This window comes from Symsagittifera roscoffensis, chromosome 9 (assembly GCF_963678635.1).
Source record: "Symsagittifera roscoffensis chromosome 9, txSymRosc1.1, whole genome shotgun sequence".
Classification (NCBI taxonomy): Eukaryota; Metazoa; Xenacoelomorpha; order Acoela; family Convolutidae; genus Symsagittifera; species Symsagittifera roscoffensis.
The window spans coordinates 41922156-41949766 of NC_087070.1; the positions used below are offsets into that span (position 1 = coordinate 41922156).

Here is a 27611-nt window from a genome sequence, read left to right on the forward strand (position 1 = left end):
TTCATTTGTATTCAGTGAAATATCAATTGAAATCAGAAAAAATATGAAATCAGAAAATATCAATATGCTAGCTATATCAATATATGAAAATGAATTTTTTGGAAGAAGGTCTCTGTTCCTTTGTATACGTCTTATTTCAGCGGTAAGCAACTGCCATGAATGTATGCTCTGAAACATGTATGCTAACTGCATTGAAACTGGTCCCCGTCTCGTCTCATGTTGTTACTTTCTTGTGTTGTGTTCAGGTGGCCGAAAAAGAGAAAAAGGTGAAAGTGGACGAAGCGGCTGCAAATGAGCAAGCGACAGCTGCCAAGGCCATCAAGGACGAGTGTGACAGTGATCTGGCAGAGGCCATTCCAGTGCTGGAGGCTGCCCTCTCTGCCCTGGACACCCTCACCTCCAATGATATCACTATTGTGAAGACCATGAAGAATCCGCCGGGTCAGTTGCCTTCTTCTTCTTCTTCTTCTTCTTCTTCTCCTTCTTCTTCTTCTTCTTCTTTTTTTCTCTTTTTCGGCTTCTTCTTCTTCGTCTTCTTCTTCTTCTTCTTCTTCTTGTTTTTTCTCTTTTTCGGCTTCTTCTTCTTCGTCTTCTTCTACTTCTTATTCTTTGTCTTCTCTCTCTCTCTCTCTCTCTCTCTCTCTCTCTCTCGGGTATTCACCCTGTTAGGGTCCCCCATGTCGTTTTCTACAGCTCCTGGTCATATGTCTCGCTAGGTTGCTTGCTGAGAACAATTTATTGCACAGTGGACATTCCTTTGTTGCCGGGACGTACTTGGTAGGTCTTGTTGTTCCTCGTTATTTCTTCTCGTGATTCTTCAGGTTTGTTTTCGTTGGGAATTTGGCGTGGCATTTGATGCACGTATGTTCTGCGTTGTTCTCTCTGTGCATTCTTTTTATATGCACTGCCCGACCAGCTCTAGATTTGCAGACTTTCTCGCATTGGCTACACCCGAGATTGACGTTTTCCTTTCTTTGTGAGCAGCGTTCTATCATGCCTCCTTCCCATCCATTCTCTTGGGATTCCTCCCATCTTTCCAGATGTATCATTCTGTTCTTTTTAATCGTTTTCCATTGCTTTTTGTCTTTTGCCATCTCTTCGATATCTAGTTGGTCAATTCCTGTTTCGCACATCAATTTGATCCATTGTCTGGGAGTACAACGTTACTTCGCTCTCGGTTTTTCAGTTTCTTCTAACTTGCTTAACCAACCAAAAGTTACGTGCTTCACTCTTCTGTCGTCGGGCATACGTATCATATGTCCTAGGCGTTCCATACTCCGTTTTTCGATTTTACTTCTGACTGATTTTATTCTGAGTTCTTTCCTTACATTCTATGTGTTTTTGTGTTTTTGTTCCATTTCCTTCAGCGGTGGTTGGGTTTTTGAACTCCAAACATAACGGTAACATTGGTCTACTTTCCTTTGGATTCTGTTTATTTCTGACACATTCCAGGTCCGTACTTGGCAATTGTACAACATGGTGCTTTCTACTACTGCCTCAACTACACGCGCTTGCGTTCTTTTAGTTAACCTTGAGTTTTTGAGGCGTCTTTTGACCTTTGGCCAAGCTCCCATCCCGCGTTGTAATCGTACTCTTGTGTCTTCAGCTTCTCCCAGCCAAAGGCCCAAGAATCTGGTTCCTGCCGCACTGGTTTCACCAAGAGTTATGTTTTCCCCTTTAGTTTCGTTTGTCTTCTCTTCGAAGAGGCCCATTACTCTTTTGGTGGTGTCTCTTGCGACATCCATACTTTCCTTATTACTCAAGATAGTAGTGTCATCAGCGAACAAGGCGTATTTGAGGTCTATATGCTTCGCTTCAGCATTTTGTTTGTCTCTCCTCTGTGTCATGCAGGTGTTTCCAGGTACGTAAGTGATTCTTATTCCATTGTCTTCCCTTTGTTTTTCTGCTGCTCTTATTGTGATCTGATGAAATATGTTAAAAAGCATTGGGGAAGAAGGACATCCCTCCCTCAATCCTCTTTGAGGTTTCCATTCGGAGCTAACTTCCTTATTACCTTTCACTTTGTAAGAAGTTACTTCGTGTAGGTCCTTTAATCGTCCTAGGAAATTATCTTCGAACCCATAACTTTCCAGTATTTTCCACAATAGTGGTCGATTGATTCTTGGATAACTTTTCTCAGATCTAATAGGCACGCTCGGTCTCTATTCAGACTTTGTGATTCGCATATCCTTCGGTTATCTTCCTGTAGTCTGACCATTATTTGGGTGGCGTCGGCCGTAGATCTGTGTTGTCTAAAACCATCTTGATTATCATCTAGGGCGCCAAATTCCTCGCCCCAATCCCGGAGTCGTGTTGTTAAGACTCTAGCGAGAATTCGGCTCACCATGGATAACAGGCAAACACCGCGCAAATTATCGGTGTTGTCCTTCGCTCCTTTCTTGTGCAGTGGAATAATGAGACCCACTTTGACTATATCATCCCAATATTCCGCTGATGTAGTGAACATGGTTTGTATCACTTTTACGATTCTCTTTTGGAATTCTATTGGAGCTGATTTAAGGTAGATCATTCGGATGTCGTCCTCGCCCGGTGCTTTTTCCTTAAGCTTCGCCCACTCTTCCATAATTTCTTCTTCTGAAGGCATTGTGCTGCACTCCTTGGCCATTTGACGTCCCTCTAGTGTCGTTTGAGCGAACTCTCGTATGATCCTCCTCGACTGGATCTTCTCTGTCAGTCCATTTTCTTCGCGTTTTTCTTGCACTTTCTGGAAGTGTTGCTTAAAAGTTTCCGCTGGGATTACTGTTGCTTTAGAATTAGGTACTGCGTAATCTCTAAGTCCTAGCTGCTTGAGGATGCTGTACATCTCCCCGATGTCTTGCCTACGCATAGCTTCCTCGCATTTGACTAAGAGAGCTTCCCACCATTCTGTTTCCCACTCTCTGAGTCTCCGTTTATACTCTTTTCGTACTGTTTTAAGCTCTTCCCTTGCATTGTGCCTTTGCGCCTCGTTTGTTGCCTCGTTCCGTTTTTTGACTGCCCTTTGAATTCCGCTTTTGAACTCCCTTGCTCGGTCTTCATGGCCTACCATCCATTGACTGGTTTTGCTTCTTGTATCTTCTAACCCACAAGCAGCCTTGGCTGCCCTTTTCATGTTTTCTGCTAATTCTGCCCAAGAGGGTTCGTTTGAAAGGGAGGCCTTGCTTATGTGTTCCTGATACGCATCATGATGTTTCTTGATGCGTAGCTTCCGCCAGTCTATTTTCTCTTGTTTTGTACGGTTGAATCTTTCCTTCTTTTCTCTGAAGCTCACTTTAATCATCTTGGGCCTATGATCGGACCATCTGTCTTCCCGTACCACCTTCATATCTGTGAAGATTAAAATTCTGTGTCTCTTAGCTAAGAAGTAATCCAGCTCGTACCAATTAACTGTTCTTGGATGACACCACGTACCTCTATTATTCTTTCTAAAATAGGTGTCCACGATGTATAGGTCATTGTTTTCCGCCCACTCGACGACTTCGTCCCCTGCTTCCGAGTTTGCTCGTAACCCGAACTTTCCCAGAGTCCTCTCTTTTCCCGTATTATCTTGCCTGCCTATTTGAGCATTGTGGTCTCCTCCTATGAGCAACATTTCGTCCTTTTTCCTACACGATATCGCTGTCTCTAGCTGTTTTCGGTATTCGTCGATTTCTATATCATTCGGCGATACTGGCTGGTAGACTGCGATCAGCTTAACGTTGTTCACTGTTACCATGGCTACTCGTTCGGTCAACCATTTTTGGCTCCCTTGCTTCTTCCACTCTTGGGCCCAATGGTTTCTTAAGATAATACCGGCTCTTTTCCCATGGATTAGGACTGAGTCCTCTTCGTACCACCATACCCCCTCCTCTTTTGAGGATATTCCCGACAGCAGGATAATATCCCATTTGTTCTCCTGTACTGCTGCTAGGATATGCTGAATTCGGCCTCGTCCATCCAACTGGATTTTGCATCTCTGCAGGTTCCACGTGATTACCTCAGAGTCAAGGTTGGTTCTCTTTGAGAATTTCTGGTTCACTTTTCTTCTCCACCGTTCTTTCTCTTTCTTCCTCGCTTTCCCCGTTAGGTGCTCCTTCCCTTCTTTGCTCCGGTTTGCTAGCATACGCGTCCATTTGGAACCTCTTTTTTCACTGCGTCTTTCTTTCCTCTTCAGCGCTCGCATCTCCCGAAGCTTCTGTTCAGCCCACCTGTTGATGTCCACTGTCCTCGGCCCGGGGTTCGGATGTATGTCCATCAGGCACCATTTTACAATCCTAGCCTGGTGTCGTTCGTCAACCTTGAGTACCCAGCCGTTGAGGCGACTTTTGTAGCCTACAGGTTGTTTTAGGAGGTGCTCGGTTCGGCTATTGCCGGGCCGCTCTCTTCCCAAAAAGGGTCCTTGAAACTATTTCCTTGCGTAGTAGTTTCCTCTTCTCCTTCTTGAGGTGATGTTGCTTTTGTGGTATCGCTTTCCACCGCGCGTAGGTACACATCTGGGAAGCCTTTGTCTTCTTCTTCTTTTCTTCCTTCTTCTTCTTCTTTTTCTTCTTCTTCATCTTCTTCGGCTTCTTTTTCGTCTTCTTCTTGTTCTTCAAAAAACATATAAATTTATGCTCGTTTCTTAATTCTTTTGAAAACTTATGTTCAAAACCTGCTTAACTGAATATCTTCAACTTTTTTCCTGAATATTCACCGGCCAGTTTTAACATCAATCTTGGAGTTTCATAGCAAATTTAAATAAATGAACATTTTTTATTGTTAAATTTCTAAAACTTTCTCGCCTATATTTTACTGAACTCTATTGTTTATAAGCAAACGAGCTCAGTGTTGTGAGAAAACTTTTCCTGGAGTAACTATCGGTTCAGCGTTTGCATTGCCGTAATACAAAATTGTGATATGAGTTGCGGTGTTTTTAGGACCCGTGAAGTTGACGATGGAGGCAATTTGTGTGCTGAAGGGTGTCAAACCAGACAAGATCCCGGACCCCAGTGGCAGTGGAAAAATGGTGCTGGACTACTGGGGACCCTCGAAGAAAGTCCTGGGAGACATGAAGTTCCTGGAGAACCTCAAAGTTAGTCAAGCATTGCTTGTTTTCCTGGATTCTGCTCTTTTGATTTTTTTCCGTCTACAGTGCTCTTTTGTTTTTTTCCGTCTTAGTGTTACGACCAGGGCTGGTTAAAAATAGATTGCAATTTATTTTTAGCTTGCAGTTGGATATTGCACCGCCTGTTCAAGAATAGGGTATTGCAATAGTTTTTTTTGTAAAAATAGTTAGTTAAACTATTGCAAGCCGAAAAAAAAACAGTTTTAAACCAAAGATTGAATAAAGTGAGCATTCCACAGACTTTTATTGTTCCGACTTTCGATACGAAAGAAACGGAATATTTGTGCTGGGAGTGGGTTTTTTTCTTCAGACAAATTTCGACTTTTTAACTAGCCATTTTTGATGGAATTTTTTTATATCAATCGAAAGCTATTGTTGTCCTGAGCTTAAATTTGAAAACATATTTCACCTGTGACCATTTTTCGTATAGTTATGGGGGTTTAAAGATTGCCATTTAGGCCAATTTGGGACAAATAACGCGCGATATATTTCGCGCTATTAACGCGTAAGCGGAGATTTAATCCGTCTTAGAACTCGTTCCAAATTGGTTGAAAGAAGCCTATTTGCCATAATTGATTTGTTGCAAGGAGCGAAATATATATTTTTGTACTTTATATGGCGTGTGGGGGGATGATTTTCATATAAAATTTCAAATTTTAGAAAAAAGTTTTCATTTTATTTTTTTACATTTAATTTTTTCATGCTATTACTGCTCAAAACCATCAAAAATGGCACAAAACCCCCGGCCACAAATGTTCAGTCATTGTCTTTCGAAAAAAGTTGGAACAAAAAACTCCTTAGTTTCATGGTGAACAGCTATTTTCCACGATAAAAATACTTTTCGTCTACGGTGAAAATTTAAAATTCGGTTTGTAAGTGTACGATTTTTTTTGAGCCGTAACTTTTCCAAGCAAATAATTATGTTGGTTGTATTTAGTTAATGTTCGTTTTAGTCCTACGACAAAGACAACATTCCCCCTGCAGTGATGAAGGTCATCAGGGAAAAGTACATCCCCAACCCAGAGTTTGTACCCGAGAAGATCAAGAATGCCTCGACTGCGTGTGAAGGACTGTGCAAATGGGCAAGGGCCATGGACTCCTACGACAAGTCAGTCCATTCTTTGGATCTACTTAACAATCTCCCCCCCCCCCCCCCTATGGTACCTACTTAAGAATCTCCACCCCTATAAATAAATACAGTAAATTAGCACTGAGCTTTCTATTGAGAAATATAATTTTGCTGCATTCTGATTGGTTGAAAAATCGACCATTTTGACCTACTTAAGAATCTCCCCCCTTTCTTGAAAGGGTTGGAGATTGTTAAGTAGATCCCATTCTTTTAGTGTCTTTGCTAGTTTATTTAAAAAGTTGTTAAAAAGTTTTTTTCTCACCAAAAGATCGATTTCAATTTTTAATTTTAACAACGTTGTAAACATTAGAACATGCGGGAGAACGTTTCGAATGCGTTGCTGTGCCAAATAGAGTTTCGTTTGGATCAATTCGTCATCGAAATCAGACACCGGTTTAGCGTAAACTATTTCAACGTAAATTATATGAATGTTTTTGGTGGCGAAAGGTGGTGGTACCCACGGATTAGAAGTTGAATTTAATTTTAGTCTTTTTTTAATTTTTTTTGCAAAGTAGCATAGTTCTTTATTTTTGTGAATTAAGTTGGTATAAGTATTTTCAAAAAAGTGTGTAAGTTTTTTTTATTTTCATTTTTTTTCTAGATTTTTTATCTCGAAGTTTGTCATCATTATGTGTTCGGTAGGTGCGTGTTGTGCCTTTTGTCTATTCATTCCATAGTGCTATTTTGTACAACAATTAGTTTGAGTTGCCCAAAATAATGTTTACAATTTATTGTTGTATCTGTCCTTATACGATTATGGAGAAGTAAATTCTTCCTTTCTTTTTTCTTTGCTTGGTCGTGTTGAATAATTGAAGTTTAGAGTGGCGAAGGTGGTGGCGCCTAAGAAGGAGAAGTTGAAGGAGGCGGAGGGGGAGCTGTCAGTGGCCATGGGGGCCCTGAACAAGAAGAGGGCCGAACTGCAGGAGGTGCAGGACAAACTCCACCGACTGCAGATGAAGCTGGAAGAGAACAAACAGAAAAAGGTATGCACAATTTCCACAAGTCGCCGGCCACAACACCAAATTCCCGGAATTCTCACCAACTTTTTGGAGCTCTCGCCAAATTCCCAGAATTCTTATCTAATTTTGGGAATTCTCGCCAAATTTTTGAAATTCTCAACAAATTCTCGGATAGCCGATGAAGATAGATAATGCCGGAAAGCCGAATGTTTAGCGTTACTAGCGAAAAAAAACAGACAACTTTGAAAAACGGCGGCGTTAAAGAGTAGGGAACGCTTGCTCCGCTTCAATCATCTTCGGCACCTGCAGTATTGCGCGCGTGAATCAGCAGATCCGTACTGAATGTCCCGTTTCATTTTTTGGCCAACTCAGTTTTCGGTCTTTTTATTTATTGCGCCCCCAATTCGCAAATCTCAACAGATAAACAGAAAGGAAAATGTTCGAATCTGATTGTTTGATATTGAATAAGTCTTCAAAACATAAATTAACAAACATGTTCAATTTAGAAGTCATTGTAGGATTTTAGGAAAATTGGGCCGAATAAATCATAACACTCATATCCAAATCACCATTTTTTGTTCTTAAGAGAAAAACACGAATATCAATTCAGTTAATTGTTTCTTCCGATATAACCGAATAATTGCTTCGAAGGTTTGCTTCAACGTTTCATTTTTCAAAAGCACTTTTTGAAGGAGGGTTTAACAAATAGTGCTAAGACGATTTATCCACAAGGCAAAAGACCCTTTAATTTGAATATTGTAATTTAATTCGAAAACCTGAAAGGTCAACAACTTATGTTAATATCCGCTCCTTCCAAAAGAGCAAGTGAAAACGATCCATCCCCCTTGTAACTCGAATCTGGTTGGACAACTTAGAATATTCTCATTTGGAGCCAAGTTAACCTACTAGTGAGAAGAGTTTTATCCAGGATTACCACTTGGTCACATTTTCTGACCTGTCAGAATTGGTTAGTTTTTTGGCTCGTGGTCAGAAAACGTCAGAATTATATAGATTTCTTCTAATATACGATAATTTTCGAATTAAATTACAGTGTTCAACGGAAGTTGAACTTTTTCGGCGAAACTCATCTAAAAAACTGTTAAGCCTAATGATGAACTGAAAATAACCCATGCACATGGATCTTATCTGTTTGTGCTATAAAGATTTCAGCATGCATGCAGTACACGACATGCATGCATTATGGGAGTTCTGTTTGCGCTCATTGGTCTGTTGCTCCCACTGTGCATCCTTATTAGTATTTTCCAATAAATTCTCAGTTCAAATTTTTAAATCATATTTCGTTAATATTTTTTATTTTTCGACTTCGTCGCTTTCGGTTTATTTTTTGTCGGCTTGGTTTCCACTTTGTTTTTACAAGCCAGCTACATCGCTTATTTTAATGTCATTTTTAGAAGTTAAAAGGCTTAATAATTTTTCTAAATTTTTCTATAGAACAACGCGCCAACACTATTTTCTAGTTTTTTTACACGCCAGCACTTTCTGGTAGAACAAACAATTTAAGAATTTTTCTGTTAGAAACTCTTTGAATTTAATTTTCAGTTTTTTGGATTTGTGGTTTCTGATTTTTTACCTACTTTGGGTTGTGTAAGTTTTATTACATAAGCAAAACTTGTGTGATAGTATCAACTCTTTTTTTCCAACCTAAGTCGCAAATATTAGTGTTCATTTTGAAAGTGTTCATTTTAATCAATAACCAGCGATTAAGTTTAGCTAATGCTAAGGATATTCCCACAGACTATTATATTATAAATATCACTTTAGCTTTAAGGTGTCATGGATCTGTAGCGTAGAGGTAGGAAAGGAGACCCGCAACAAAATAAGAGGGTTCGAATCTGGGCAGGTTCAGATGTTTTAAATGAACTTTTTCTTAATTTAGTTAAAAAGCGGTCGCTCTATAAATTGCTGTATGTTAGTTGGTAATTTTTTTTGAATGATCTGGTACTACTAATGCGTCATAATTGGCTTGCGTCACTTAGCAATCATGTAGACCCATAATTGGGGTGCGTCACTTAAGAAATTTTGTACACTCCAAATTTTACTCATTTAGTTTTTCTCAGTAGCTTTATCGGTACTTTTTTTTCTTGTGTATGCGAATTGCAACTTCGCCTCCGTGCAAAATTTCTTTTGAAATGGATTTAACAGCGTGTTGTTTTGGTTTGTTATACATTTTTATAAAGTGAAAATTAATAAATTTCGAAAACAAAATGATAAATTTCGGGAAAAAAATCATAAATTTCCAGAACGGTTTTTTTGTGCAATTTTGATATGAATGTTTCGTCCACGAAAGAATTTGCGAGTGTCGTACGATTTTTAAGAGTTTGTTTCTTTCAGGCTGAAATTTTTGACAAAAAAGAGCTTTCGTGTTTTTCATTTCCTTAACGGGCGTATTTTTGTGTAATCTTTTTATCAAATTTTCATATCGTGTCTTTGGAATGTGTTTATAGATGTTAAAACTTTTTTAGGCTTTCTGAAAATTGTTTTTAGTGACACTTTTTAAAATTTTTAGTCATCTTTTTTCAAATTTTGGTTTTTCAATTTCGTTGTTCATTTCAATCTTAGCTTATAGCAAGCAACGGATAAGGCCGTTTCTTGTCATCAAGTCTGCCTGTAGGACATTCAGGTTGTTTGGTTTTATGATTTGTGTGCAATTTTTTTGAATTCAATCAGGAATTTCTAGATCATTTGACCAATTTTTTAATCGTTTTCATCCATTTATTACGAGAGAGAAATGGATGGAGTTTGTGTAGCCCAAATCTTTCTTATGTTTTAGGTAATTGATTTCTATAAACATTGAAATAAGACTTTTTTCATATTCCAGCTTACGGTTTCTTCAATACATTTAGTTTTTTACCTTTCGGTTGAGACCTATCTTTTGAACTTTAGCATTTTATTTGTGTCGCAGGTGCTGCGAAGCTCAGCTTCGCCTCTGTGTAATAATAATTCTTATAACCTGCTCTGATGTCTGTTGACAGATTGACCTTGAGAACCAAGTGGACCAGTGCGAGAAGAAGTTGGTGAGGGCGGAGCAGCTCCTCGGAGGCCTAGGAGGGGAGAAGGCGAGGTGGCAGGACAGTGCCAAGCAGCTGGGGGAGAGATACGTGGCACTCACCGGGGATGTGTTGGTGTCCTCGGGCATTGTCGCCTACTTGGGCGCATTCACCTCCTCATTCAGAGGGGTAAATCCCCATTTGTGTTGATTTTTCTACATATTGCTTATATTTTTTTAAGCATTCTCATTAATATACAGTTTTTTTTAGTCCAGATCAGACTGTTGTGTTAGTGCTGGTATTTTTTTTTGTTTTTTTAAGGAAAAGTCTAGCAAAAGCATAGCTTATCCAGAAAAGGTCCTTTGTGAATGTTTCAATTGTTTAAGTGCACGAAACAAGAATTTCGTTCAGAGACCTTGTTTTGCAATTATTGCGTTCTCTTCTCTTTCTGTTTGCCTAATTTATTTGAACGATGCAAGTTCCCCCTTTTTTTGGGCGAAACCATTACGCTTCAATAACGCTGAAACCATCCAGCAAACACAGTGGAGGAACCGTCAAAAGTTATATGGCGTGTTTGAATATGTTCACTCTTGGAGCTTGAACTTGAAAATAATCACTATCTATGCTTAGGGCTAGATTTTGGTCTCAGTGGCGCAACCTTTTTCAATAATGTGGCTGATACGTTTTGTCTGATGCGAATTTCTCCCGATTGAGTCAACGTGCGGTGTTTTTGTTGACAGGACCAGATCCAGAACTGGGCGGATGGGTGCAGGAAGAGAGAGATCCCATGCTCGCCCTTGATATCTCTGGGAGCCACTCTGGGAGATCCAGTGGCCATCCGCAACTGGAACATCTGTGGTCTCCCCACGGATTCTTTCTCCGTGGACAATGGAATCATCATCAGCAACGCACAAAGGTAGGCCAAGTTTTTTTCCCATTACTAAGCCTCGCTTTTGAGTTCCAAGTCAGCATGAATGGTTAGTTAAAAATGGTTGAATCAGTTGGCTCTCAAAATGGTTTGTTAAACTGAACAAACTGAGACCAAACTGAGGTTAAACTGAGGTCCAGTGAAATGGTGAGTGCTTCCGCGTTTCAATCGACAGGTTGTTAGTTCGATGCACCACCCTGTTCCAGCTAGACCAACATATATCAACCCGAAAACATTTGATGGAATCTAAGGTTTAGCTTTTTTGGAGCCAGCTACAGCAGTGTGGCTAAAACAGCAGCAAAATCTTTTATTCTGGAATGCTTGTCTTGATTGATTTCTTCTGGAAATGTGGTTTGATTCTCAGATTTTTAATTGCGTAGGTGGCCATTGATGATCGATCCTCAAGGTCAAGCGAACAAGTGGGTGAAGAATATGGAGAAAGTGAACAATCTGCACGTGATCAAACTGTCGGACGCCGACTACGTCAGGACACTAGAGAACTGTCTCCAGTTTGGAACCCCAGTGAGTAGCCAATCAGAACCATGCAAATTGATTAGCCAATGAGGTCCAATTATTATTTGCAACTGAGAAGCAAATTTTTATTATTTACTTTTATTTTTATTATAATCATGATATTTAAAATAATTTGCAAACATCTGATTAGTTGAATTTTCATTATTTTGTATAGCCAATATCCTAGAATACTTTTATGATCGATGATCATTTTACAAAATTTTAATACTTTTAAACCTGATGATGCTCAAATGTGCGAAAACGTTCGTAAATTACATTTTTAAATACCTCTAAATAAATTTTTCTTTTTTTAGTTGCCAATTGCATGAAGTTATTCAAACTTCAGATTTTGGGGAATTTTAGGGTTTTTTGTTGACGCTAATTGGTTAATAAACGATGAATTATTTGATAATTTTGGTGGCTGATTACGTGGGCAGTTTGGGACAACCTGCCCTCTAGAAAAAGTAGATTTCTAATTATAGATGGAAGCAAATGAAGATGTTTTCTCTTTTGTGCCTTTCAGGTTCTGCTGGAGAACATAGGAGAAGAGATAGATGCCCTGTTGGAGCCGCTGCTGTTGAAGCAGACATTCAAACAGGGGGGATCCCTCTGCATCAGACTGGGAGATTCCACGATTGAGTACTCGAACGACTTCCGATTCTACATCACCACGAAACTGAGGAACCCCCACTACCTCCCGGAGACTGCTGTCAAGGTGAGTGGCTTGGCTTCCCATTTAGATGTATTTTCCTCATTAATTTTAATTCCGAACTATCTCAAAAGCTTCTGAGCCATCTCAAACAAATAAAAAAGATAAAGACAAATTGTGTAAGTTGGATTATTCTGCTAATCTTGAAGCCTTTAGGGCCACTTGAAGGTGCAAGTTGCTGGAATATGTATTTTGAGGGCAGATATTTGGGACAGTTTCCAATCATCGTTTTTACAGTCCGATTTTTAACGATCCGTTTTTTGATGGGCTAAAAATACTAGCCTGCTCTTGGAAATACTTGTTTCTTTTTATGTTTTTTTTTAAATTTTTTTAGTCTATCTGTGCGTTAGTTGATGTGGGTAATAGATGGTATTATTTATGGTGGGTGTTTCAGGTGACCTTGTTGAACTTCATGATCACGCCGGAGGGTCTTCAAGACCAGCTGCTGGGCATAGTGGTGGCAAGAGAGAGACCAGAACTAGAGGAGGAGAAAAACCAACTGATTCTTCAGTCGGCAAGCAACAAACGGTAACACTTTAGGCTAATTGCAACACTAAACAATCAGCTCCTACGTTTTTCTCAGACTAACAATCAAATTGCATTAGAACAAAAAAAATATTGATGTTTAATTACAAATTCGCAATTTCAATGCAGCATAAAAAATAGGTTTTGAACTCTTAAAACGTAAATTCTCCATTGAAACTCTAGGTTTCGTCGATTTGCTGGCGAAATCATTGGGCTAGAAACTCCGTGTTTGAATAAAGAAATCATGTTTATGGCACTTAAACATAAGACCAAATATGTTATTTTGCGACAAAAGTGTTGTCGCGGCCAACAATTTTCAAATGCTAGCAAGGAATACGGGATTCTTTTCACTGCTCTTTGAACTGTGAAAGTTAATTTTATTTTTACTTTTTTCTTGAATACTCTACTTGAATACTTAATGGAGCGATTTTGCAGACAGCTGAAAGAGATCGAGGACAAGATCCTGGAGGTGTTGTCTTCCTCGGAGGGGAACATCCTGGAGGACGAGACTGGGATCCAAGTGCTCTCCTCCTCCAAGGAGCTGTCCAATGAGATATCCGAGAAACAGGTATCCCTTAGTGTCCACTCCTGCGAATCTAATTGTTACCACTTTCGAACAAAGCATTTTTTAAAAACAAACAAGACTACTCGTATCAGGGCAAACACCTGAATGTTCCGACTGCCATTTAATTGTTCTCGAATTGTTGTCAAAAACGCTTATTATACAAGTAAATAAAATTGACCGAATAAAAAAACCACCCCAACCATAAAAATTCCGCTCTTTCTGCAAAATCGAACAAAAAGCTTTAATTCACCAGAAAACGGACAAAAACAGACAACCCGACATTCTCAGTAAAAATTATCTAATCAATTCAAAAATATCTCTTAAGTATAGTATCCCGTTCAATCGATTGCAGAAGATCTCGAGACCCTAAAAATTATCTAATCAATTCAAAAATATCTCTTGAGTATAGTATTCCGTCCAAACGATTGCAGAAGATCTCGTGTACCCTAACGTCGGGGGTTCGAGTCGTGGCCGGACCTTGTTTTTTTTTCATTATCAAGGAAATTGCAAAAAAATCTGAGAAAAACTTTTGTCGGCTGAATTGCCACGAGAGGTTTTGCTTGTGCTGTAGAAAAATTGCATTGTATTTTCAAGTGGAAGTGTTGGTCATTCTAATTTCAGGGTAGGGGACTTTAAAGATTTTAAAAAAGTTCATAAAATCTTTTTTTTTTGGTTCAGTTGGTATCCGCTCAAAGATTGTCGACTTAGTTGCCACATCACTGAATTTTTGTTTGCTGTAAGCAACTTTCATGGTAGTTGCAAGTGCAGTGCTGTTCATTCTAGTTTCAACGGAGACTTGAAAGTTTTTTTAAATCAAAAAATCATTTTTTTCCGGCTCAAATGGTTTCAGCTCAAAGTCTGTTGGCTTAGTTGCCACGTCGTTGAATTTTCTGGTGCTGTAAACGACTTTCATTGTAGTTGCAGGTGCAAATTATGTCCATTGTTATTTAAAATGGGACTTTAAACTTTCTTTCATAAAATCGTATTTTTTTTTCGGCTCAACTTGTGTCTGCTCAAAGATTGTCGGCTTTGTTTCTTTTTGTAATCTTTGTTCCATTGTTGCTAAATTAATATTCAAATTTATATCATGTTTGCCTGGAGTTAACTTCTATTGTGACATATGAAAGTTTATATGACCTAGTTTATTTCAAAAACTTTCATTTTCTTTCGGCTTTTTATGTTTTTTTTAACGTTTGTGTTGTATCGCAAGTGGCGCGAAGTTCTGCCTCGCCTCTGTGTTTTATAATTAATGCAATCTCCATAAACACTCTTTTTTTAAAGAATTTGATGAACGACAAAAAGACTCTTTTATAGGTCGTGATGATTTTTTTTTTCATGAAAAGTCTAATAGTTTTTCACGATCAAATTCAATTTTTCGTGGTTTGACTTTTGATTTCTTTTGATGTTTTCTTCATTTCCTTTGTTAAAAAGAAGGCAAACTGCCAAGCAGCAAATATTTCAAGGTCACAAAAAACGTGATCGACTTCTAGTTTTAAAAATTTTTCAGATTTCTCAGCGGAATAAAAATTTACCTATTGATTCAATTTTCTAAATTGAGTCATTTTCATTAGAAAAAAATGCCAGTCATAAATAGTTCTGAAAATTTAAAGAGCTTTGAAGGCCTATAGTTTTTCTTCGAAATTCAAAAGCTCAGTTTTCCGTTTCTTTGCGTTCATTGACTCTTTTCCAATTGTCTGTTGGCTATGTTTAAAATTATATAAAATTATCTGTATAGATGATTGCGGAAGAAACAGAGAAGAAAATAGACGAGACCCGAATGGGCTACAAGCCGATTGCCCACTACTCCTCCATTCTGTTCTTCGTAATTGCGGACTTGGCAAATATCGAACCCATGTACCAATACTCTCTCACCTGGTTCATAAAGCTGTTCGTGATGAGTATCGACAACAGTGAGAAGAGTGACGTTTTGGAAAAGAGACTGGAAAACTTGAAGGGACACTTCCAGTATTCTCTTTACTGCAATGTCTGCAGATCACTCTTCGAGAAAGACAAGGTATCATTTTCATAACTCTCTCTTGAGGGTTATTTGGTACAAGTTTTTGCAAATGCTTTACTATCAAATCAGTTTTATACATGGTTGTTCGAGAAAAATAAAGTAAAAAAGGATCACTTTCAATACAATTTTTAGGTAGCTTGATTATATAGTTAACGGTTAGTTTATGTGTGGATAGTTTTTACTGAGTAGTATACGATAAGCGGAATATTTAAAGTTATCCTGTAAAATTTTAACAACTTATTATTTAAATTTTCAAATTTTTCCTAATGATTTTAACTTCAAAGTTTCAATTAGGTTTCACAGAATAATAATATGCTCGACATCCAGCTGAATTTGACAACACGATAGTTATCACTGCATTTCAAAATACTTAATTTTGTTTTCAGATAAATAATTAAAAAACCAAAGTCAGTCATGGAGAAAAAATTCTGCTAGAAAAGATATAAGTTTTCAATATTTGATAAATTATAGATGCTTTTTAAAGCTTTCCTGGAAATTATATCATGAAAAATTAATGGTATGATTGTTAACCTGAGCGCCAATTTAATGTTTTCAGCTGCTGTTCGCTTTCCTGCTATGCGTGAATGTCCTGAAGGCCTTCAATGAAGTGGATGAAGATGAATGGCGATTCCTACTCACAGGTGGGCCACATTTTTAGTTTCTTGTAGGCATGAAAGTTTGACAGACGCATTAGTATGATAAGAATCAGCAGTAACAATTGACGAACGAAACCTACTATTTTTAAAATATTGCCTTCATTATCAAAAGTAGGTGGATGCTGTTCTGGTGCAAAGAAAAATCAAAAAAAAATTTTAAATTGAAATTGTTTTTTTTTTGTTAAGATTCGTGAAGCGTAGTGAAGACTCTTTCTTATAAAGGTCGTGGTGATTTTTTTTCGGCAAAAATCTTGAAATTTTGTCAGGCCCAAAGGCATTTTTTTGCGGTTTGATTTTTGATTTTTTTTAAAGTTCAGATTTTAGCTTTCAGATTTCCTAACGGAATAATAGTTTTACCTATTGACCCAGTTTTCTCAAATTGGTTTGATTTTATCAAAAAAGTGCAATTCAAAAATTGTTCTTTAAATTCAAAAAGCTTTGGGCCATATTTTTTCTTCCAAATTCGAATGTTGAAGTTTTTTTTTAAATTAAGTCAGTTTTTTTTCTGTTTTCTTGCTTTCATTGAATCGTTTTCAACTATCTGTTATTTATGTTCTCTAATTTTTAACTGCCGCATTTTTGATTTTTTTGGCATCATTGGATGGAATGGAGGCAAAGATACATTTATAATGGGGGCATGGGTGATTTTTATTTGATACGGGCCTATCTATTGATTAGTTTAACAAAAACAACTTCTCTTTCTTTCTTTCTTTCTTTATTTCTTCCCCGTCGTTTGCAAAAATTTTGGAAAAAACGCATAAGACGGAGAAGAGAGGAATTCCTATTTTTTAAGGTTATCGAAAGATAGGTACGTATGGGACAAAAAAAAACATTTTTGCCCCCATTATTTCCATCCGCTAAGGATACGTTTCGAACCAAACTCACTTTTAAGACCACCTGAAACATTAATTTAAAATGCTCTGTGAAAAACTCTTGAATTCACAGAGAATTAAAATTTAGGTGGAATTGGACTGGACAATCCCCACCCGAATCCCTCGGCCTGGCTACCCTCCAAGTCCTGGGACGAGATTTGTCGACTGGATGCCCTGCCCAAATTCGAGAACTTAAGGAAGAAGTTTTTGGCCCAGAAAGACGGATGGAAAGTTGTCTATGACAGCTCGGTAAGATTTAATTGAAAGAAAAACAATACAATCAACTCATAAATTTTATCAAAGGGGCTTTTTTAAGTTTATGCATTAAAAATGCTTCTATTACTTGTTAACTTGTAGGTATGAACTGGTTTATTTTTATATAATTTACATGGCTAGATCAGGGTTTTCATCAAATTGTTCTCTTTGTTCAACTTCCCACTTTGAAATAGCGTCCACATGAAATATCAAACCCTGATAACTCGGAAAAAAGAGCAGAACTAAGCTTGGGAGACCTTTCTGGCAGAAGGATCGACTGTCAGACAATTATCTATCCAATAAGAATTCGATATTTGCAATCTTAAAGAAAACACGACAATCAATCTTCAGTATTAAGTTTTTGGAACAGTTTTACTTTTGTTTTGGTTGTCTGCCATTCGTTGTTCTTTTTGCAATGAGAATAGCCCCCCCTCTCTCTCTCTCTCTCTCTCTCTCTCTCTCTCTCTCTGTGTGTGTGTGTGTGTGTGTGTGTGTGTGTGTGTGTTTAATAGTGGTTTGTGTTTCTGTAGGACCCGACTACAGCCCAGTACCCTGGAGAGTGGCAGGACAGACTGCAGTCGTTCCAGCGACTCCTCATGCTGCGTTGTCTGCGTCCGGACAAGATGGTGCCGGCCATCCAGTCATTCGTGACCGAGAAGATTGGCAAACAGTACATAGAACCTCCTCCCTTCGATCTCTCCGGTTCGCTTACGTTTTTAACTCGTTTTTAGGAGTAATGAACGTAGCGAGTACTCTTATATAGGTCTTGCTAATTTTTATTTGTTTTCTTAAAATAAGGTTTCGAATCTACCGGTAAACAGATGATATACTCAAAAAAATTCAATTAAGTTTGATACCAATGCCATTAGAATGTTGGTTTATTCTCTAAAATTATCCATTTTTAGATGTATTCGTAAGATTTTGAACAATGGTTTGGATAAACTTGGGATATTACGATATCAAGTAATGCGTCTACAGTTTACTATCCAGTGGTAAAGTCTTAAGTCAGCGTTCATTAGCGAGGAATTAAAGCATATTATTTGAGAATTTGCCAATTAGTGGTATTTTGACTTTCATTTCAAGTTATTATTATTTTTTCTCAACTCAGGTTCGTACAACGACAGTGTGTGTACGGCGCCTCTCATTTTCGTGTTGTCGCCCGGGGCTGACCCGATGAGTGCCCTGCTGAAGTTCGGAGACGACATGGGGTTCGGGGGCAACAAGTTGAACTCCCTCTCACTCGGACAAGGCCAAGGTGAGTGCTCCTGATATCAACATCGACACACCTGGGTTGACTTAGAACTTTTCTTAAAAGAAGTCGCTATCTGTTCTTAAGTTTTTTAGAAGTCATTATCTTAGAACTTTTCTTATAAGAAAGTTGAAAGATAGCGGAAATTTCCTACAAATCTTATAAGTAGTTTTAAGATAAGGAATTTTTTGTAGGATGGATGGTCAAACCGGGCATGCATTCCATTTAAATTATTAAACTATGGGAAAATCCAATTTCCATAGGCAGAGGCTCTGGTCACTTAAAAACTCTTTGATTCATAGTCAATTTATGATGAGATGTCTTCAGCGAGAAAACACATTAGGGGAAAACACATTTTGTTTTTAATAAAACAACGGAATTGTTTCGTGGTTACATTTGTTGGCCCATCTTTCTTTTTGGTTCAGCAGCTTTTCAAGCTCATTGAAATTTTTGTTATAGTTATTATAACATACATTTCATAATTTACACACTAAAGGCATTGATATTGATTTTGTTGTTGAACAAATTGAGTCTTTGAGATAAAAAAATCCTTTGATTTTGTGAACTAATTGCCTGAAGCATTTTTTGTTCACGTTCGTTTCAGGTCCTCGTGCGGTGAAGATGATAGAGACAGGGATCAAAGAAGGCCACTGGGTGGTGCTGCAGAACTGCCACTTGGCTGTGTCCTGGATGGGAACCCTGGAGAAGATATGCGAGGAGTTCAAACCTGAAGAAGTGCATCCTGACTTCAGACTGTGGCTGACCAGCTACCCCTCCGACCACTTTCCAGTGTCTGTGTTGCAGAATGGAGTGAAGATGACTAATGAGCCACCTAGAGGGTAAGTTTTTTCGCATCAAAAAAATAAGTAGCAAAAAGGACAACCGGTTGCTGTGCAAGTAGCACAGAATTTTCCGACCACATTTTCAGAAAAAAAAAACGTTGTTTTCTTCAAGTTTAATTCTTTTTTGTGCGTCGTGTGATGCTACAACTATACGAACGCATAGAAATGTTGTGAATTAGGCATAAACGAACCCAATGGTCTTCAAAAACAAATAAATTAAAAGAATGAAAAAATTTTCCGATAAATTTTTATAATTTTTTTTCAATGTTTGCACTAATTATTTTAAATATGTTTGAATTATATTTTTTTGCCAGAGAAAAGCCAAATGAAGCTTTCGAAACGAATTTTTCTATATTAAAATTATTTTGTTTTGCCTAATTTTCTATTTTTATATATAACAAACTTTACTTGATATTTTTACTTGCTCGAAAATAGACGAAAAATCAAAATTTTCAAACCAGTTTTTTTCTTCACTAGGAAAACTTTTTGGAAATTTTTTGTGTCGTTCGAATCACGACTAGAGGTACTTCATTGTGATATATCATTCAACCCTGTACTATGATTATTTGTGGTTCCTGATTTTATTTCGCGTGGAAAACAAAAAATAGTTGAAAAAAAAAAGAAAAAACCAAATACAAAGTTTTTCCCCATATTCAATGGTCAAAACAAAAAAGATATTCGGTTGCTGTGTAACTAAAACAGTATGTTTCGACCACAGTGATTGAGAGACATCACTCCATTCCACGTGCAGAAATGTACTTGTGATGTTTTCTCGATTGAATTCAGTGAACCACTTGAAGATAAAATTATTATTATATTTTAATCACTTCTAAGAAAAATTCAAAACTAAGGAAATTTTTTTTCAAACTGAAAAAAAATGTTTTGAAATTTCGTGTTTTTGTTTTTTGTGAAGGGCGATTGAAATTGTGAAAACTGCAATAATGAGAGACACTAATAGCTAAATACAGTAACGTCTAAACTGTAGTCGAATGAAATTTCTGGTTCAGTTTTGTATCAATCAAGTTGAGTGTAATTTGAGTGTAAAACCAAAAAAAATGTTGACAAATTTTTCTCGACACTGATACTTTGTGTCGAGAAAGGAAGGGCTTCAATTCAATACGATACTCTTATTTTCCACACGAAATCAGGTACCATAAATATTTATTGGATTGGGTCGGGGGATATATTATTCTACAGCCGTTTCAAACGTGATTCGAAAAACTTTTCCAGTGTCGATAACGTTTTGCAGTTTTTGAGTTTTAGTGTAGTTTCGAACGAGTAAAGCGAGTATGTCTCAGAAAATAAGGTTGTTTCCGTTAAGTTGTGAAAATTTTGTTTTCATCCAGTTAAACTACTTTGTAAACAATATTCAGCGCTTTTTTGGCAATAAAAAGTTTTGTAAATCAATAAATTTTGATGTAAAAATCTTTTAAGAAAAATTCTTCGGAAATATATTTATCATTTTATTTGTTAGCTATTCATTTTTTCCTGTTGTTGATTATGCTTAATTAACTAAAGTACTACGCGTTTGTACAGTTTTCTAATCACACCACGCACCAGTCGACACTTTTTTGAAGAAAAAAATGTTTTGCAGACAACTGTTGTCGTTCTACGAGTTTGTATACTTAAAAAACATTTTTTTTAAGCGATTGAGGTCGAAAAGTATGTGGTACTTGCGCAGCAACCGACTATTCTTGTTTAACTCGAGTCAACAGTTTGAACATACATGAAAAAAATTGTGCGGGCCTATAACGTAATCTGTCGTGCTCATTTTTAGTGCTATAAAAATTCTTTTCCCGTGACCTTTATACCACTTTTGTTTTGTCCTTTTGCTGTCAAACCAATTTCATTGGTGTCTGTAGTTGCTGCGATACTGTCGCCCGGCAATGTACCAAATTTAGTCTAAAAGTCGAAAATTGAAACCATTTTAACATGCTCTGATTTTTTTTCTAGAAAGTTGTTTATACAGTTCACATGATGCTGCTTTCTACTTTCGTAAACCAAAATTTTCACAAAAAAGCGTGATGCTGTATAAGCTGCCCAAATTTTTCCGACCACTATTATGTTTGCAAACTAAAGTAAAAAAAGTATTTGGCAAAAATCTTTTTGCGAGATGATTGAAACATACTTTAAATAGCGTCTAATAAACTTGTAGTCTATTTTTCTTAGAATAACATCAAGCCTGAAATAGCATTCGCAGTTCGAAGAGAAAAAAATTGAAACGGATTTCCCAAGTTTTTTAATTATCGATCGAATCACGACTAATTGGTTTAGTATGACATATCGCATGGCAGCGAAAAAATCAGGACTGCAAAACTGTAGCCTTGTCAATGTTTTTCCAAAACACCCGAGAGAAGATAAAAGAGCAGTCGAAGCATCCGGGGCCTTTGGCTGATATACGAGCAGTCTTGTTTTATGGCATAATATCCCTCTTTTTATTTTTCTTTCAGAAAAATGTTATTTTGAACAATTTTTGTACCAGACTGAAGCTGAACATCTACCGTTCGTACCTGACCGACCCGATCAGCGACAACGAGTTCTTCACTGGCAACAAGCAGGGACCCCAGTTCCGCAAACTACTGTTCGGTCTCTGCTTCTTTCACGCTCTCGTGCAGGAGAGGAGGAAGTTCGGACCCCTGGGATGGAACATCCCCTACGAGTTCAACGAGACGGACTTGAGGATCAGCACCCAACAGCTCAACATGTTCCTCAACCAATACGACGTCAGTGAATATTTGCTCAACTTTATTCTAATAAAAGTGACTCGTTCTAATTATTTCAAAACTTACTATATTTGTGCTTTTGTTCTAAAATGGTGAAGTTCACATGTTTAAACGAGGCCTGAATACTTTTTAAAAATTAGAAAAAATGTTGCTCATTTTTGTACTTCGAGAATTTGTTTGTTATATGACCCGAAAGTAGCTTTGATGATAATCATGCTTTGACCTGATTGGTTGAAATTAATTTAAAAACAAAAAAAAAGAAACAATGCAAGCATCTGTTCTATTGTCTTGTTTTGGCCCGTGTAGTGTACCACAAAATGGTCTTCTGTTTGAGCATTATGTTATTTGCAGCACGTGCCCTATGACGCGGTGGCGTATCTGGCGGGAGAGTGTAACTACGGGGGGAGGGTGACGGACGATCACGACAGGAGGACTCTGAGCACCATCCTGGCCAGATTCTACTGTCCTGCCATTGTGGAGGACAAAGACTACAAGTTCGACCCCAGTGGAGTCTACTACGCCCCAGCCGATGGAGAGGTCAGTTTTTTTCCGTCTCGTTGTGTTAAGAGAGGTGCTGAACTGGTTAAGGTATTCACTTATCAATCGAAAGGTTAGAGGTTCGAGGCTCACAAGGCTCATCCGTGATCGTAGCTTAGGTTGAGGCAATATTACGCAGCCGAAAAATAATCCGCATGCAAATATATTGCATTCAATTCTTAACCGGCGCTGCAATAGCAGATTTGCGTGAAGAGCTGCTAAACTCGTTTATTTATTCGAGTGTCCGTGTCCTTTCTATTGTGAATACATAGCGTTCAGAAGACTTTTCCGCGAGGTAAAGGTCATACAAGGCGAATCTCTCTGATTTATTGAGTGTTGTAGTATGAGACGTATCTGGAGTACATCAAGGGTCTCCCGATAGTCCAGACTCCGGAGACATTTGGGATGCATCCGAATGCAGACATCACCAAGGAGCAGAAGGAGACTCAGTCTCTCTTTGACAACATACTCAAGACACAGGTGAGCACTTTAAGTTAATTACGGCATATGTCGCTTAAAGTGAATATATTAATTAGACCAAGTATAAAGCAGCAAAACTACTTATAAATTACATAAAAACAGGAACAACTTTATAGTTCCGACTTCCTTAACGAAAGTAATTGTTCCGACTTTCGTAACGAAAGTAACGGAATATTTGTGCTCGGCGTGGGTTTTTTTTTCAGACAATTTTCGACTTTTAAACTAGCCATTTTTGACGGAATGCCTATTTGAATTTTTTCTATCGTTTGACAGGTTTTGTTGTCTTGAGCTTAAATTTGAAAACATATTTTACCTGTGATCATTTTTCGTAAAGTTATGAGGGTTTAAAGATTGCCATTTTGGCCAATTTGGGACAATTAACGCGCGATATAGTTCGCGCTATTAATGCGTAAGCGGAGATTTAATCCCTCTTAGAAATTGTTCCAAATTGGTTGAAAGAAGCTTATTTGCCATAATTGATTTGTTACAATGAGCGAAACCGATCCTTTTGTACTTTATATGGCTTGTGGGGAGATGATTTTCATTAAAAAATTTCAAATTTTAGAAAAAAAAATTTTTATTATATTTTATTACATCTATTTTTTTAATGTTAGCACTGCCCCATAAACCTTAAAAGGCAGTCGGATCATTCAGGGCTTCGCCATGATACGAGCAGTCTTGTTCAGATTTTGCGATAGTTTTTACAAAGTTCACAAAAATTAATCATTTTTCACCATGAACTTTTGTCTGGTTTATACTCTGCTCTTTTTCATTTTGCTTATATTTTGGTTTACTCTCATAAATCTTTTATGGATTAATCATGGAAACGTCTGAACTATCCGTGGAAAAAAACTTGCGATTCTAAAGTAAGCAAATATGCATACTAGGCTTTCGAAAACATGTATGTTTTTCGAGAGTTTTTATGCCGATAACGTGTTTATTGAGGGACGCAACCAACGTGCACTTGAAGTTTCGATTTAAATTGTTTATTGTTTCCTTATCCAGGCACGCTCTTCTGGTGGGGGCCAGACTTCTCCGGACGAGATCATAAACAACGTTGCCAGTGACATCCTGCAGAAACTGCCCAAGAACTTCGACACTGAGAGTGCACTTAGACGATATCCCACAGAGTATAAACAGAGCATGAACACTGTCCTGGTGCAGGAGATGACCAGGTTCAACAATCTGCTAATTGTCATTCGGGCTAGCCTCATCAACATACAAAAAGCGATCAAGGTCTGCACACGTCTGCATTTACGGAGAATGTTTGAAAAGGAGTTTTTCATTTAAGTTAATTTTCCTCATTTGTCAGAGTGTATCACTCATTGAATCCTTTGGCTAAAATGCTTTAACTAAACTTGCAGCTGATTTGTTCCAAAAAAACTATCGATTTTCAAAGAAAAGTGCTCTGAAAATTAAATTGCTGAAGTTAGTTTTTCTACAGTTTTGCGTTTCCTGTTTTTTTTTGCTTCCCTAAATGATTGAAATCATGCTTCTGACCAAATTATTAATATTTTCATCTGATCACTTTTGTGTTGTTTGATCAGGGTCTGGTAGTGATGTCCAGTGACCTTGAAGAAGTGTTCAGTTCGATGATGAAGGGCAAGATACCTGCCATGTGGATGGGCAAGAGTTACCCCTCCCTCAAACCCCTGGGTGGATACGTGAATGACTTCCTCCAACGACTCCAGTTTCTAGAGGTACCAACTAAACGCTTTTTTCTCGACTCTTCTGTTTGCTCATACTTCAATGTCACTTTTAGAAGCAGCTTTTCAAACCATATTGAAGATTTTAGAAACTTGAACTCAAAAGCATAAACCCCATTTTTTCAAAATTCGGGGAAAATGGAAAAATTTCCAGAAAAATGTTTTAAAAAAATGAGTTTAAATAAAAAAAATTTCTTAAAATTTTCTTTTTAATACAACAGTTTTATAACTAATTATAACTATAACTATTAATTTTTCATAATTAAACACCTGTTGTTCCTGTTAATTTTGTTGTTATGTTCATTTGCCTGCTCACTTAGCTAATAGTTTTTGACCGTGTGTGTCGTCTCTTAGGACTGGTACGAGCAGGGCCCCCCTCCAGTGTTCTGGGTGAGTGGGTTCTACTTCACTCAGGCCTTCTTGACAGGGGTGCAGCAGAACTACGCCAGGAAGTACACCATCCCCATCGACCATCTCGTGTTCGATTTCGAGGTAGACTACAAATGTCATCTAGGCTATTCTGACAAATTTAAAATCCACCACATCAAAACTTTCACTTATCTCGTGACCATTCATGTAGATATATCCCCCATTTTTGATTGAATCAACAATTTTGACCCAAGTGATCCGCAAATTTCAAAAAATAGTTGGTTTTCTATGTTCGAATTTTTAATGACTTTGGCAGAATGGGGTTGCTTTGTTCAAAACGTTGCCTGCTTGTGCTTAATTTTCAACATTTAAAATTATTTTGATGGTTCGAAAACATGTTAAAATGGATTTTTTTCTTCAAACCCGTTTTTTGAGACCCTGGTTAGTTGAAATTCGGTGGGGCAGATTGTCCTTTAGAAAGTCCTTTCAAATTTGGGAATCTGAACCGGGTAAATTGGCCCAAAGTTTACTGTTTTGCCTCCTGGGAAAAACCATAAACTCACCTATTTCAGAAAACATACAAATAATCAGATTAGAAAGAAGACAGCAGCTACCTACCAAAAATGTAAAGTGGATGCAAAAACCAGATGGTTCTGGTTAATTCTTTTTTGTGCAGTATCTGTAATGCATTTATCCCCTGTTAAGCAATTAAGTGTTATGTTTCTATGCAACTTGTGTTTTAGGTGTTGGACGACAAAGAGTACAAGCAGCCTCCCGAAGATGGAGCCTACATTAAGGGACTCTTCTTGGACGGAGCCAGATGGGATCGAAAGATACGACGCCTAGCAGAATCCCACTCCAAAATACTGTTCGACCCAGTGCCTGTGGTTAGTCGAGCTTCCATTTCGTTTCAGCCATTTTAACACGTGATGAGATAAACAAGAAGGCGAAATTAAAATTACGTTTTCAAGTTTTTTAAACATGATTTTGGCATTATAGAAAAAAAGTTGAAAAAAAAAACACTATTTTTTTGAAAAAATTTTTCAAAAAAAAATAATTTTTTTTCTGCGCTTTTGTACTAAATTTTTGCAAATGTTACGCTGGTCGAAAATGTGTTTTTTGGAGTTTTTTGCAATTTATCACTTTGATTTAAGTTTCTACTGGATGAAAAATATATAAATATTTGTTGTGTCATTTTAACAGATCCAACTGGTGCCCCTGAAGAAAGATGAACTGGAAGAGAAATCGATCTATGAGTCACCAGTGTACAAAACGAGTGAGAGGAGGGGAGTGTTGTCCACCACTGGTCACTCGACTAACTTCGTCATGGAACTGAGACTGCCCACTGACAAGAGTCCAGAACACTGGATCGAAAGGGGCGTGGCCCTCATGTGCCAACTGGACAATTAGTCATACAATATTGCTGCTCCAGCCCAGGAATAAACAACAACGACAATAAATAACATGTCAGGAAAACTATTGTCATAAACCATGTCAACGTCGCGCAGATAATTGAAAAAACTATAATGTGTCGGAAAACAACTAGTTAACTATATCAACATTCAATAGACATCAAAGCGGTTCACTGTTGTAAGTTTATGTCAAAGAGGATAAATATGCCCAGAAAACAACTCAAAGAGCTGTGATGACAAAATACTTAGAAAAAAATCCTCGAAACTTTTTATTGACATTGTGTTTCTTAGCACTAGCAAAAATTTTCATTGAATATTTTAGCTAAATTAAATTTCCGCTTAAGAGTGCTTCATATATTAACCTTCAAAATGCTTAGAAGATGCATTGTAAACAATTCATGTATGAATAAGTGATAAAGATATTTGAGTTTAAAAACGTTGGATATCAGTTTATTGTACAAATGCACAATAAAATGTAAAATTGTAAATATTAATTGAGTTTAAACATGATTTTTGTTCCTCTCCTTTTTGACAATGAGAATGATTCATAATTTGTTTCCATGTGTTTGTGCTTTGAAGATCTTGCCGCTTGGGGAGAACCACACTTGATTGAAAAAACGAATAACAAGGTCAAACAAGACTGCTCGTATCAAGGCGAAAGAAGTAAATGTTCACTTTAGAAAATGGGTGTCATTAAAAAAAATTCAAATTATTTTTTAAGTTTTTTGAAATAAAACATCACCCACACGATATTAACTGAACAAAATGATATAATTTGCAAACAGCAAAGTACGAGCTAGACCAAAAAAATGCCTCGATTCAATTTGGAACCATTTATAAGACATGTTTAACCTCAGCTTCTGCGTTAATAGCACGAAATATATCGCGCGTTAGTTTTTCCAAATTGGCAATTTTTAAACCCGCTTAATACTAATAAAATGACAAATAAGAAAAAAAAATTTGAGCTCAAGTCAACGATACCTTCCGAAACACATTTAAAAATTTTTTCAGTAATAGGTAGTAAAAAAGTCAAAAGTTGTCTGGAGAAAAAAATAGCCCAAGCACAAATATTCC

At 37.4% G+C, this 27611-nt stretch overlaps 1 protein-coding gene across 1 annotated transcript in view; it reads left to right on the forward strand.

The window, feature by feature from the left end:
- LOC134853917 (dynein axonemal heavy chain 7-like) overlaps window positions 1–27059 on the forward strand; it is a 96509-nt gene extending 69450 nt beyond the window's left edge. Inside the window, 24 exon segments of the mRNA XM_063869883.1 lie at window positions 246–441; window positions 4896–5050; window positions 6037–6191; window positions 7033–7195; window positions 10165–10368; window positions 10920–11095; window positions 11488–11629; window positions 12144–12335; window positions 12724–12857; window positions 13290–13422; window positions 15155–15433; window positions 15993–16077; window positions 17053–17213; window positions 17750–17921; window positions 18328–18474; window positions 19073–19307; window positions 21793–22033; window positions 22385–22570; window positions 22913–23050; window positions 24056–24286; window positions 24598–24750; window positions 25111–25248; window positions 25869–26012; window positions 26329–27059. Coding sequence (XP_063725953.1) covers window positions 246–441; window positions 4896–5050; window positions 6037–6191; window positions 7033–7195; window positions 10165–10368; window positions 10920–11095; window positions 11488–11629; window positions 12144–12335; window positions 12724–12857; window positions 13290–13422; window positions 15155–15433; window positions 15993–16077; window positions 17053–17213; window positions 17750–17921; window positions 18328–18474; window positions 19073–19307; window positions 21793–22033; window positions 22385–22570; window positions 22913–23050; window positions 24056–24286; window positions 24598–24750; window positions 25111–25248; window positions 25869–26012; window positions 26329–26535 — 4167 coding nt within the window. The 3' untranslated portion in view covers window positions 26536–27059.
- Window positions 27060–27611: the final 552 nt, after the last annotated feature.